Genomic DNA, 13,019 nt, shown 5'->3' on the forward strand with positions numbered 1-13,019 from the left:
TCAGCATCTCCCCCTCCTGCCTTCGCCCCTCTCCATCTCTGCCCCCCACCACACCCCCTTTCTCATTGTCATTATTTTCAATGGTGTTCCCCTCTGATCTGCCGGGTGCTCTCTCTCCTCTCTCTGTCTTTCTCTGGTCCCTTTCATCTGTCAGGCGCTTCTCTTGGCGACCGCCACTGAGGGGGTTTGATTTCCCATCATGCCTAGCATCGCCTCCCTGACTCCGGCTCCTTCTCTCCCCACCCCCTCTCCCTCTGAGGCGAGTGTTGTGCCCCCGCGCCGTCGGGCAATTATCCCCGGGAGTAATGAGGAGCGGCTCTCCCTCCGCGGCGCACTGACTGACACCTCTCCCACTCATTTGTCAACAAATCAGACGGCTGGTGTGGGCGGCCATGTTGAGCTGAGGGTTGTCGTTGGGAAGCTCAGGCTGAGGCGCATCGCCGCGTCTCTCTCTCTCACCCTCTATCTCCCTCTCTCTTTTTCTCTATCCTCCTCCATCCCTTCCTCTCTATCTCTGCCACCTCGTTATCTCTGACAGGGTGTCATTCGTTCCAACTCTCACTCCTCCTGTGTCAACCCTCCACGCGCTCCGATGTATTTGTGTTCCTCAGCCGCCAAGAAAAGTCTGACTTCCAATAGGCCTAATGGTCATATGTGGCTAATGATCACTAAGCTGAATAAGTCACACCGTTCAATTTATTTGTGTCAAAGACAGTCACAGCCAGTCGCTGTAAACACTTTGTCCAACTATGATAAAGACTCGAGTGCAAAAGGGAAAATATTTTCAGATACCTCTTTACTCACAAAGGCTCCTTTCAATTTGTCAGCGTTAGTCGATGCAGGCGTAGAGGATATGTAAATATCACCTGCCGTGTCATGTCAGGGTGAGCAAGGTCTTTCATTTGCCAGTTAAACTTTTTTCACTGCATTCTTTAAAGCTGTGAGATCTGTACGTGTGAGCTTTAGATGTGTCCATACTAAAACGTGCCTCCACACTGTGTGTGTGTGTGTGTCAGTGAGTCGAGTGTGTACTCACTGTGCTCTTTGCGCTCCTCTGGGCTCGATGATGCCTCGCCATCAGACAGCAGGCCGGACATGGAGAACAGCTTCCTCCCTGAGTCCTCCCCAGCTTTGAGGGAGCCGCCCGGGGAGCCAAAGTCAAACTCCTTCCCCTCCACCTCTGGGAAGCAGCTTTTCAGCCTCTTGGCGGGGGTGAAAGCTGAATGGTAAAGCCCCGACTCCCTCTCCTCTTGCGGGCAGGAAAAAGGTCGGAAGGCGCCCACCCCGCTGTGGTTGAGCATGCTCAGGGTGGAGCAGTCCAGGTTCGGCGGGTTGAACTGTGGGTGTAGGTGGAGCAGGGTGGCTGGGAAGTCTCGGGAGGGAAAGGTGCCTGACATGGGGCCCTGGCGCTGATACATGGAGGTGAAGGTGTAAGAGGCCGAGGGGAAGGGGAGGTGGAGGTCCTTCTCCATGGAGGCGGGGACACCGAAGGGCCTGGGCGCCTGGCAGGGGACAGAGGCATCTCGGCCGGCCTCGGCAGTGGAGGCAAGCACCATCAGGGCGGGGGAGGCCAGTGGAGCTGGCAGGTAAGAGGAGCTGTCCATCTTGAAGGGGCGGTGGAGGTCCATTCACCTCCCTGTTAGTGGTGCTGAGGAGAGGGAGAGGAGAGGACACACAGAGTCAGAGGAGAGTGCTGGGGTTGAGAGTAAAAAGCTGAGCTACAACAGGAATAGAAATGATAAATTGTTAAATATTTAGATTATTTTTTATTCCATATAAAAAACCCTTACAAAAAAAGATTTTCTTTGTACCATTGCTGGATTCTAATAATTAATTTGACCTCCCTTAGTAAGAAATCATTTTAACAAGTTCACATGGAATTCTTTTAATAATCAATGCCAAATCCCAGTGCCAAAATCCATGCCAAATCCCAGTTGCAACTCTAGATGCATTTTTACAATTAAAGTTTTGGACTAATAATAGAAAAGTGTTGTGCCTGTAAATAATTACGACGGAATAAATTGTCAATAAAACACAAATAACCCTAGCCTAAAAGCAAAATTTGATAGTGAGAACACATTCAGAAAAATAATGATTTTTTTACGTGTAATAAATTAAATATTTTAGTAAATCAATAAATTGTCTGTTATGCTGATTGTGTCCAAACCTATAAAATGTGAGGTGGGGATTTTTAAGTACATTAGATCCCCGGAATAGAAGTTTCCCAACATTTTTTTCCTAAAATGTAAAACGCCAAACTGTACAATAACATCAAAGAATAAACAGAGTTGAATTAATTGCACCTTATGTAAAAGCTTAGGAAACAGGTTGAACAATAATATATTAGATTCGGAAAAAAACTGCTTCATCCACTAATTAGCTCCTTCCTTGTTTCTTAAACTGGAATGTAATGAAAATAATTGGTTCTTGGTAAAGGCCGAAATAAGAAAGTTAACTTTGAGCAAACTGATTCTCCTCAGTGAGATACATACTTTTTTTTTTTTTTAATCTACTTAATGAATAAACATCTGTTAAATGAACCAGAAGGAGAATGAAAGTTTGCGCGCTTCAGTGACCAAAATCCACTCAACACACTTCACCTGAACAAATTGAAAATAGTGACTTTTTACATAATGTCAAAGCGCAAAGCTCAAGATCTGACCCTGCTATATTCCAGACATTCATGTTACATGTCACCGACGTAAAGAGTCGTTTCTAACCCGAGAACAGTTTTTCCAGCGGAGCGCACAAGTTCCTTCACTTCAGTAAAAAAAAAAAAAAAAAAAAAAAAAAAAAAAAAAAAAAAATACGACAAAGCTTCACAGCCGACAGAACACATGGCAATCAAACAACCAATTAAACCAATTTAAAAAAAAACCAAACTAATCTGTAATCACACGCGTTATTACGCAGCATCAGCCGGCACTTACCGCGTAAAGAGAGATATTTGATTTCGCCGTCAAACAACAACTCTCTGCTTCTCTCCAACTTCTGATTTCAAGGACGCGGCACTTTCTCTCCCGGTCGCGCAGGAAAGTGAGAAGAGAAAAAGAAAAAGAAGAAGAAGAAGAAGAAGAAGAGGAAGAAAAAAAAAACGCGCAGCTGCTGGCAGCGGCGGCTCCTTTCCCAGTCCTCCTCCAGATGTTTGGTGAGTGTTGAACAGCGAGTTTTTTTGTGCCGCCGAGATGTGTGGAGTTTAGGGAGGTGTTAGTGGCTGCGTCTCTGCGCTGGATCAGAGCATCAGTGAGTGGACTGGCTGCGGGTCGGTCTCTGTTGGTCTCTCCTTCATGCGCTCCGTGTGACAACCCCCCCCCCTCTTTCCCTGCCCTCTTTCTCTGTAGCCCCCCCCCCTTCTCCGTTGCTCTCCCCCCCCCAGACGCGATGGACACATTGAATTCCTTGCCCTCCTGTGTTAGACTGAAATTGGTTCAAAAGAAAAATACAGTGTTCAGTTTAGCCAAAAGAAAAGACAAGATCACTTAAAAGCTGTCAGAACACATATACCTGGAAATATGGAATAAAAAAATATCTGGATTCTTCATGCAAATATACAACATTTCTTTTAATGATCTTTTTATTATTATTATTATAGTCTAAAATGACACACAACTTTCATGGGAATTACACCTGTAAATACTTTGAAATCTGGAGCATTTATATCCAACCGAACAAATCTATTAGAAAGGACATACATGCACTGAATGAAGACATCTCACCATAACAAAAAGCTTAAATTCAGTGCATTAGGTATACACTTTAAACCACTTTCACTGTGTGTGTTGGTGTCACTGCTTTCTTACTGTGAATGGCAGGCGATGGAGTTATCCTCTCCTTGGTGGCTCACTGAGCCTGTACAGTCTCCAGCATGTGTGATTGACACTCGGGAACATTCCCTTTTGATGAGACACAATGCAAACCAATGGTGTTATTTGTCACAGATAATCTGCTTTCAACTCCAACACATTACACACAGCGTAATATCTGCATTATTCATATCTGATTTCCAGCACAATGTCAGAAAGCACAGCTCAGAGCACCACAAATCAGCCCAAATCACTCTTAATTTGTTTTTATCGGTATTGGTATTGCTTAAAGACTTTTTGAAATAATGTAATTGAAATAATTCCTTATTCCCCGGAGCCAATCCAGAGGCTTTACACTGCTAATCTAATGTGACACGCAATTTCCGTCTCTCAGACGATTGCTTCCCCTCAGGTCCCTGTCTTTAATGAACAGCCATTTGGCTGTGAGCCTGCGTGCGTGCATATGTGTGTATGTGTGTGTGTGTGTGTGTGTGTGTGTGTGTGTGTGTGTGTGTGTGTGTGTGTGTGTGTGTGTGTGTGTGTGCAATCAGAGAGCAGAAAGAGTCCCGAGATAGGAAATGAGTGAATTGGGGAATATCACAGCCAAGAAGAAGACCCAAGGAGGAGGCTTGTAGATGAAAATCAGTGGGGTTCTCCGTGCTAACTCAGCCTGAAAACAACCTGGACAATTAGGATAAAAAAAACCAACAAATATTGACTCTCTTGCCTACGTTGAGGAGAACCATGATATAGCCTGGAAACTTCATCTGCACCTTACATCCATATAGTGATCGCTGGGATGAGGCGTCCCATGTGAGCCGCTTCCTCTCACACCTAAAGACAGCCGGTTGGAGAGGAGGTGGAGGGCCAGACAGCAGATGCAGACCTTTAACTGGACACATAAACCAGAGTCCAGACTGTCTCTGTAACAGTCTTGCCCTCAGACCAATATGTGAGCGTGTAACACATGTCTTCCTTGTGACAAGGCAAGGTCATTACTCCTCTTAGGGAGCCTCACACATTGTTTTGGGGTTAGACAACCACATGCCACCACACACACTGTCAAACAGACAAACTCACAGTCCGGGGTTAGGTGAGAATGAGACAACACGGGGGCTGAATTCCAAAATAAACTCTGCTCGGGGCAAGTAAACCTTTGTTTGCTTACAAATAAATAATCAGAGGTTTTCTAGGAAACGGAGATTCTGAATATGCCAAAAATACCTTTATTTGCAAGCTGATCAGTAAACACACTCACCATAAGTGGCTCATTGACATTCTGATTATTATTTCCACCATGTTCCTCCAATTTGCCCCGTTGTGCTAGTGGCTGTGGGTGGTGTATAGTGGATGATGATGGGTGTGTGTCCTGCAGGCCCAGTGAAGTGTTAATGATGTCCCTGCTGCCTCAGCCAGGTTATGGCACAGGGGCCGTTAGCTGCCCAGGGTAAACTGCATGGCTCCCAGAATAAATTGCCACCCGGAGCCACGCAGGCTGGTCAGCCAGCCAATTACAGGCCTGCCCGCTCAGCTGAGGATGATGGGATACGATGTTAATTGTATGTCTTCATTTTCTGGCAGGAGGTGAGTCACTTGGCTTGTCTTCTTGACTGCCATACGCACACACGCTTGCACACACACAGAGAGCGTTACATCTTAATGTATGCTGTTTATGCTTTGATCTGCTCTCTTTATGTGTCTTTGTTCTATTTATCAGCTTGGTCACATTCATTTGTCCTGATTCACATATTTGACTTTTTAATCATTTCCAAGCTATTTTAATACCATTTAAAATTTTACAGCTTCGTCTTTGTCGTCCTCATTGTAATCCCAAACAAGTAAGAGATGAGTTAAAGGCAAATTAAATCAACGTGATGAGAGTTCTCCACTTCTTTTATTAAGATGCCAGGGGTCATCAGCGGAGTCTTTTAACTTTCACACTGCCTAATTGGAGTGGTGAACAGTAAATAATCATGTCTTTATTTTTTCTCATTCCTAGTTCTTGTTTTCGGGGCGCCGAGCAAACTAAGTTACTGCTGTAATCATTTCCACAGACCAATTAGTGATAATTACCTTTTGCTGTGAGACTCACAATCTCCAATTACAGCAGATTGCTTTCAAAATTCATACGATTTCCACTAATCAAAAGCAGAAGAGTGTGAAAATGAAACAAACAAAAAAAGAAATGATTGGTTTTTTTAAAGTGATTGTGCCTGCTGGAAAAAAAAAAAAGCAGATGAGAGATGCGGCGGACTCAAAAAACAAGTGTACAGGACAACAGCGTGCCCCAGCAGGAGCCTCGCAGTGGCAGCAGCAGTGGTAGAGATGAAGAGTGCTTAGTTGTCAGGAGTCAGTTGGGGTAGTAGTTGGAGCGGTGGAGTTCTGCACTCTCCTCAGTATATCAACATAGAGACTGTCTGGTAGCACTGCTATGGAGAGAGAGGCTAGCTACTATATTAACATAGGGAGAGACAGCGCCAGAGCAGAGCAGTCTGCCAATGACTGAGCAGTGGAAGTGAGACGGAGAGAGAGGCCATCGACCAGACAGCTACAAGATGGAGTGGAATGGAACGTGTGAGAGATGAGCTGTCGAACATGTGACAATGTGTGTGTGCGCGTATGAGGGAAAGTGGAAGTATGTGTGTGTTTGTGTGTGTGTGTGTGTGTGTGTGTGTGTGTGTGTGTGTGTGTGTGTGTGTGTGTGTGTGTGTGTGTGTGTGTGTGTGGTGACAGTGGGGGGGGGGTGACAAGCAGCCAGTGAGCGTGAATGTGAGGAGGAATACAGAGAGGTGCATTATGGTCTCAATCATTGATCGCATCCTCCCAAGGGGGCTGGTGACTGCCCCTTACCAAACCAAACACACACACACACACACACACACACACACACACACACACACACACACACACACACACACACACACACACACACACACACACACAGTATCCTGTATGTTTACACATTCACAGCACACCCGGGTCGGCGGGCCGATACTGTCTGCATGTACTCAACTTTGTGTCTGTGCTGCTCAAGTTAAATACCCTGAATTGAATACAGTTTCATCAACACTGTGGAGTTAAATTGTCATGAAAGAGGTCAAATATTCTACAGGGATGGAGAATAAGCAATGCATGCTGTGTGACTTTAGAGAACATTCTGTCCAATTATGTTGTGACTTAAAGGATAGATTTTTTGTTACTGTCAACAAATCCCATGAAGAAACTACAACCAGCAGTATGTTAGTCTTCATACATCTGTAGCACTCAGCTATTTGTTCTTACAAAAGACGTACATCTTTAAAGGCTGCAAATGTAAAGTTTAAAAACGTAAAAAGCTAAGACATTGCCTGAAAGACTCACTGACGCGGACGTTCAAAATTTAGCCTTTTTTTTTTTCATAGGGATGCAAATTAATCATTCAGAAGTCATTGAGGGCTTCCAGGAGACCGAGGACGGACCAACAGCAATAAAATAGAAGGGTCAGACAATTTGAACATTTAACAAAATGTTTAGTCTTCATCTGCTGTGAATAAATGTTTGTGGAGGAGAACATCATTATTGTAGTTCTTTGGATTCGTATGACCCTTGCCTCAAGATAACAGTAACAAAAAAATGCAAGTTGGCTCAACATCACGTTAATTGTTGGAGAAAGTGAGTTGCTCATCGCTAACTTGCGATGAGCAAATCTCTCGAGGCAATCTTCTACAGCGTCTTCACGTCACACAAACAAAAGGAAATAGTGCGTTTGTTGGGGACTATTTTCAGCTGTGGATGAAGACACATTTGAAGTGCATGAGAATATTTAAGGTCAATGAATGTGGAACTGACTGGATGTTGAACATTTTTAACTCTTTCACAGTGTGTTTTCAATTCACGAACATTAATTATAACATTTTAGTTGCCTGAAAAATGTTTCTTCAGCGTGTGATTGTACTTAGCTCCACCCTTTTGTGTCAAACTCAAGGCTTCCAAATCATAGTCCACAAACCAATAGGTGACGTCCCGGTAAATACGTCTACTTCTTATATGCAGTCACAACATGTAGGTCTATGACTGCAGGCTACACAGACAATACTTGTCAAAGGGAAAAGTGAATGGCAATATACTTAAATACTTAAATACTTGAAGACGAACATTTTCAGGACAGAAACACGAGTGAAAATCAGTAGGAAAAGTGGACACCGATTCCTTTTCTCCCGCTCACCTTAATCTTTAGTCTCATGTAGCCACGAGGCGAAGAGTAAAGTGCAGTGACAGCGTGTGTCCTCAACCCACCATCATCCCCGTTACACACATAAACACAACACTGCCCACCACCAAACACCAAACATCACACCCCCCCCTCCCCTCCCCTCCCCTCCCCCCTCTCCGCCTCACCCATCCAGCCAGCCGGGGCCCCCGTCCTCTCCCCTCTCTCACCGCCACGAGGCTGACACTAATGTGACACTCTGGAAAATAATTACCAACAAACGCACTGCTGACTGCAAACAGCTCGCTCCCCTCAGTGGACTGTCACTAGTCATTAGTCTGAACCCTGGGAGAGGACAGGACCACCGAGAGGAGGGGGGGAGTTGAGGGGTGCGGATGAGATAGAGGGCCATACCATGTGTGGAGAGAGAAAAATAAAGAGAGGGTAGGGAGATCTGACAGGTGAGATAGAAATAATCTGCTTTCCAGATGTAAAACATGTAAAACAATTTTGAGTGCTTACAAGTGTTGTGGAGTTGAAGTCCAATCTTATGGCCCGGTCTTCATCGTTGGCCCCCTCTGGTGGTTTACATTATATTAACTGTGGCAGGGCAGGAAAGAGCTGACACAGACTGTGTTAGCACGCTTAGTATATTGGGTTCCTAGTGTGGCCAGTGTCCTTCTGATTTCCATCTGAAGCCGTCTGGTTTGAGGGATTTAAAAGGGGAAGGGAAGCTGGAGTTGAAGTGAAATTTAAATTCAACATTTGAGGGTGAAAGAGAAAAGCAGCAACAACCTCTGCTTCCAGGTAAGCAAAGAGGTAAAATGAAGAAAAGGGCACTCAGCCTGAAAGCTGTTCAAGGTGGCAGCAATTCCAACACAATTATCCAAATGCCACGGGGTACATCTATTCTTTGAACACCAACCCCCCCCCCCTCCCTCCTGAAGACCGTTATTTGAGTTGCCTTGGGGGGCAGCCGTGCCAGAGAGAGATTAAAATTTTTTAGAGCTCCCACAATGGCCAATATTAAAATGTCTCAATACATCTGCCTGGCTATCTTGATTGGTAACTTAACCCTTGACTCCTGAGCAAAAAAAGGCCCGTTCTCTCAGCTATTGTCAGCAGGCTGGAGTCTAATTCTTGTATGATTCAGGCTAATGATCCGGTAATAGGTCCAGTGTGTGTGTGTGTGAATGAGGAGGATATTACAGTGTGGAGGAGAAGAAGAAGGAGGAGGGCAGGGGTGGAAGACTCTCATTCTTCAATAATCGGAGGCTACAAGGTTTAATCTGTGAGAAAGAAACTGTTTCCTCTCTTTAAAATACAGGAGAGGTTTTCATTGATAGTCCGTTTCCACATAAACAGACTTGATTGAAATAAGTGTTCACACTTCTCATTCAGGAAGTGGAGACAGCAAGCGAGGGCGAGAGACAGGGAGTTGGAGAGAAAGTGAAAGTGTGTCTGTCTGTGTGTCATCCAGCCAATGGCTTTATCCAGCCTTATCCTGAACCATGAAACCATAGTGCATGACACCCCTCTATGCTCTGCACAGATATGGCTATTCACTGTTAGCACAGAGATTTGACAAGCCAGACTGCTCTCACTCAACAGCCTGGGTCAAATGGATGACTGTCACAATCTTTTTTTTATCTTTTTCCCCTCTCTCTTTCCCTCTTTATTCCACACTGTGCAGACCCCCCCTTTTTTGCTCCCCACTTGCAGCCAATCTCCCAACTTTGCCTGTTCAAATTGACAAATTCAACCAGCTACAAAGGAATAAATGAAAGAGAGGGAAGATGCCTCTGAAGGGGATAATCTTTGCAGAGGGAAAGATCTGGTTGACTGGGAGACAGTAAGATGAACACATCCGTCTGTTATTCACAATGTAAATGTTTCTCACCGCTAAAATAGAGTTAAAGTTAAAGCGTAGAGATTTTTTTTTAAATAAAAAAAATGTTATTTAATGACATTTTACAGAAAAGTGAGAGAGAACACATTATTTGATTAAGAACATTTGTCACCCATAACGTGACCAAAGCTCGCAGCTGTGGCGATCACATACTGCTTTTGGCTTCACACTGATATACAGATGTTGGCAGTTAAATACAAAGAAGCATAGCAATGTGCCAACAAATCAGTTAAGATTAAGAGTGCTAGCTAGCTCACACCAATACATCTAAAAAAAAATCAGCTTTGCAAATGTTTCATTAGGAAGCAAATGCATTCAACATGTCAGCAGCGTCAGATCAATTACTTTTCCTACCTTCTTGTGTTTTACCGCCAGTTTTGAATGTCTGCCCCGCGCTGATTAGTTTCACCTGTGACTCGTTAGCTTTACAGTCACCAGACCTCCTCACCTGTTGCCACTTAGTCTTATTATTAATACTAGCCCAGTTAATTTAATTATTGCCTATTTGTTTATTTTTTGCTGCCTGACTTTTGTTCCCGAACCAGTAAGACTTTTTTTCCTGATGAAAGTATCTTCATTGAATCCGCACGTCTCAGATTCTGCATTTCCTGCCTACACATTTTACATCATTAAATAGTTTATACTAATGCATAAATGTGTAAAAAAAAAAAACATTCTACAGGTAAAGTTGGTAACAGTGAAGCTAACATAAACTTCTTAAATCTTTCACGATCCATTATTTTTCACAGGGGCTTCATTTGGTCACATAAAATCTTCATAAGAAAATTAAATAGCAACTATAATTTTCAAATGTGGAGTAGTAAAATGTACTTGAATCCAGTACATGAATAAATGTACTTTCCACCACTGGAAAATGTAAGTTGAATCATGTTAAACACATATGTTTGCCCTCTTTTTTGCTGTGTGCATAATGTAGTATCTTAAAGACCCATGTGGGTTTGTTTTATGACATTCAAATAAAATACAGAGTCATTTTTGCCACAGCATCATTCAAATGTCCAAACCTCGTCTCTGCTGTTGTGTGTCACCTCTGTGTATGTCTATCTGCCTCTAAACCCCGTGAGGCCCATTCATGCGGCCTGTGGTTTTGTGTGTCAAAACGCCTAATCGGCAGACACTCACACACACACGGTCTATCGGTGTTCAGTCAGGTAAAGGTCCCTCAGTCGTGCTCTGTGAGTGGCCTCTGCTCAAACAGATCAATAGACGCTGGCACGTCTCTCCACCATCCAAGAGAAAACAATTAAAAGCCATCGATCCTGTGCCAGGCTTCTCCATGAATATGCATGTGTCCTTGACCTTCCCTTGGAGAGGAGAAGAGAGAGAGAGAGAGAGACAGACAAATAGACTGACAGACAGGTGTAGGAGCGCTCTCTCTTTTTCCCCCCCTCAGTTGTAATTTTAACTGCATTGTGATTGTGTTTTGTGATGCCCTACATTGCTCTTTCTCCTGTGAATCTGCACGTCAAATTTCAAACATGCCTCGCGAGCTCACATGAGGCGAATCGTCGCATTAAAGCCTGCGAAACCAGTTGCTCTTTATAAGCTTGTTTTAGGCACAGACTGCTCTTTTCTGAGCCGTGTCGGGAACGGAGATCAAGTGGCTCCACAACAACTGTCCCCTCCGGCTCTCCCGTTGCCTGCATCTTTCCTAATTACAGATGTGTGACATGCACATGGCGACGTCTTCATGTTAGCACATCACTGTTCCTGTCCTGACACATCTTGTGGTCACAACAGCAGGGGCTGCAGGGGACAGCCCTGCCCTGTCCTCCGTCACTGGGGATTAGCATTAGCATGCTAACAGGCGCCCCGGGGGAGTGCTGTGTTAAGGGTCACGCTGACAACTGTCAACAGCCTGCTTTAATTAGCTGAGGATGGTCATCATGGCTGACTCTATATTCAAAAAGTCCTGTTTACACATCTGCACAGTTAGAAAAGTACCACATCGGCTTTGAATGGATGGTAACTGAAAGGTTTTCAAGCGTGACAGGTGTTGCGATTGTGTACAAAAATATGAGTGTTACGCCTGTATCTCCTCTTATCCATCATTCATTATCAATCCCCATTCCCCCTAGACCTGGCCTCCTTTTGCTTTAATATTGTACATCAGGAGACAACTGTGTGAGTGCTGTCATGTCACAATGGCTGGCTCCGAACCTGACAGTATCAAGATGGCGTTGTCATAGGGCCCGGAGACGAGGTGAGAAGCGGAGAGTGTGAGAGGTAGAGTGTATCGTCAGTCAGACAGTGCATTATCCAGCTGTTCTGTGGCTGTCTACCTTTTTTCTGTGGCGGGGTAATGGGAGTGTCACACACTAGCAGACAGTTGGAGTCTCACTATTCAGCTGAGAGGCCACATCCATATACACTGGCTGCTAACTGACTGCCAACGCTGCCGAGGCTGTCCTGTCTGCCCCACAATGACTGTCAGTGGCAACCTGGGGGCTGGCGTGACTGTCAGCGACTGGTCACAAAGCATTTACCTGCTGACAGAATTGCAATTAGTCCAGGGAATGTTGTTACTGGGAGAAAAGAAAAAGAGAGACGGAGGGGAGCCGGAGAGAGGAGGGGGAGGAAGAAGGAGGGACAGGTATAGGACGGGAGGGAGGGAGGGGAAGGGGTGGATAGAGTGAAAGGGGATAGGAGAGTGAGAGGTGGGTAGATGGGGTGGTGGGGAAGAGATGTAGAGACAGCAGCAATGGAGAGTGAGGGGTGAGTAGATAGAGGAAGGTAAAAAGAGGATTGTGAGGAGTGGACAGGTTTGATCTCTGAAGCACCCCCTGTGTGTGTGTGTGTGTGTGTGTGTGTGTGTGTGTGTGTGTGTGTGTGTGTGTGTGTGTGTGTGTGTGTGTGTGTGTGTGTGTGTGTGTGTGTGTGTGTGTGTGTGTGTGTGTGTGTGTGTGTGTGTGTGTGCAGAAGATTGGTGCGTAGCAACGTATCAGGGGAATGTGTCTGTCTGTCAGTGGCCCAGGTCAACATACATTTACTTAGTGTCACAATCACCTCATCACACACAAAGAGACGTCACCGGTGACCTCCTGGAATAACAATAACTGTGTCTGGATGAAAGGAAAGAAGGAAGGCAGCTTGTCTT

The 13,019-nt window shown here is 44.8% G+C and overlaps 1 protein-coding gene across 1 annotated transcript in view; it reads right to left on the reverse strand.

The window, feature by feature from the left end:
* Window positions 1–3,022, reverse strand: part of rnf220b (ring finger protein 220b) — a 29,329-nt gene extending 26,307 nt beyond the window's left edge. Inside the window, exons 1-2 of the mRNA XM_054603323.1 lie at window positions 2,931–3,022; window positions 1,037–1,648 (exon numbers count right to left, since the gene is read on the reverse strand). Of these exons, the coding sequence (XP_054459298.1) occupies window positions 1,037–1,628 (592 nt within the window). The 5' untranslated portion in view covers window positions 1,629–1,648; window positions 2,931–3,022. The remainder of the gene's footprint in view (window positions 1–1,036; window positions 1,649–2,930) is intronic.
* Window positions 3,023–13,019: the final 9,997 nt, after the last annotated feature.

Source organism: Anoplopoma fimbria, chromosome 8, assembly GCF_027596085.1.
Source record: "Anoplopoma fimbria isolate UVic2021 breed Golden Eagle Sablefish chromosome 8, Afim_UVic_2022, whole genome shotgun sequence".
Taxonomy (NCBI): Eukaryota; Metazoa; Chordata; class Actinopteri; order Perciformes; family Anoplopomatidae; genus Anoplopoma; species Anoplopoma fimbria.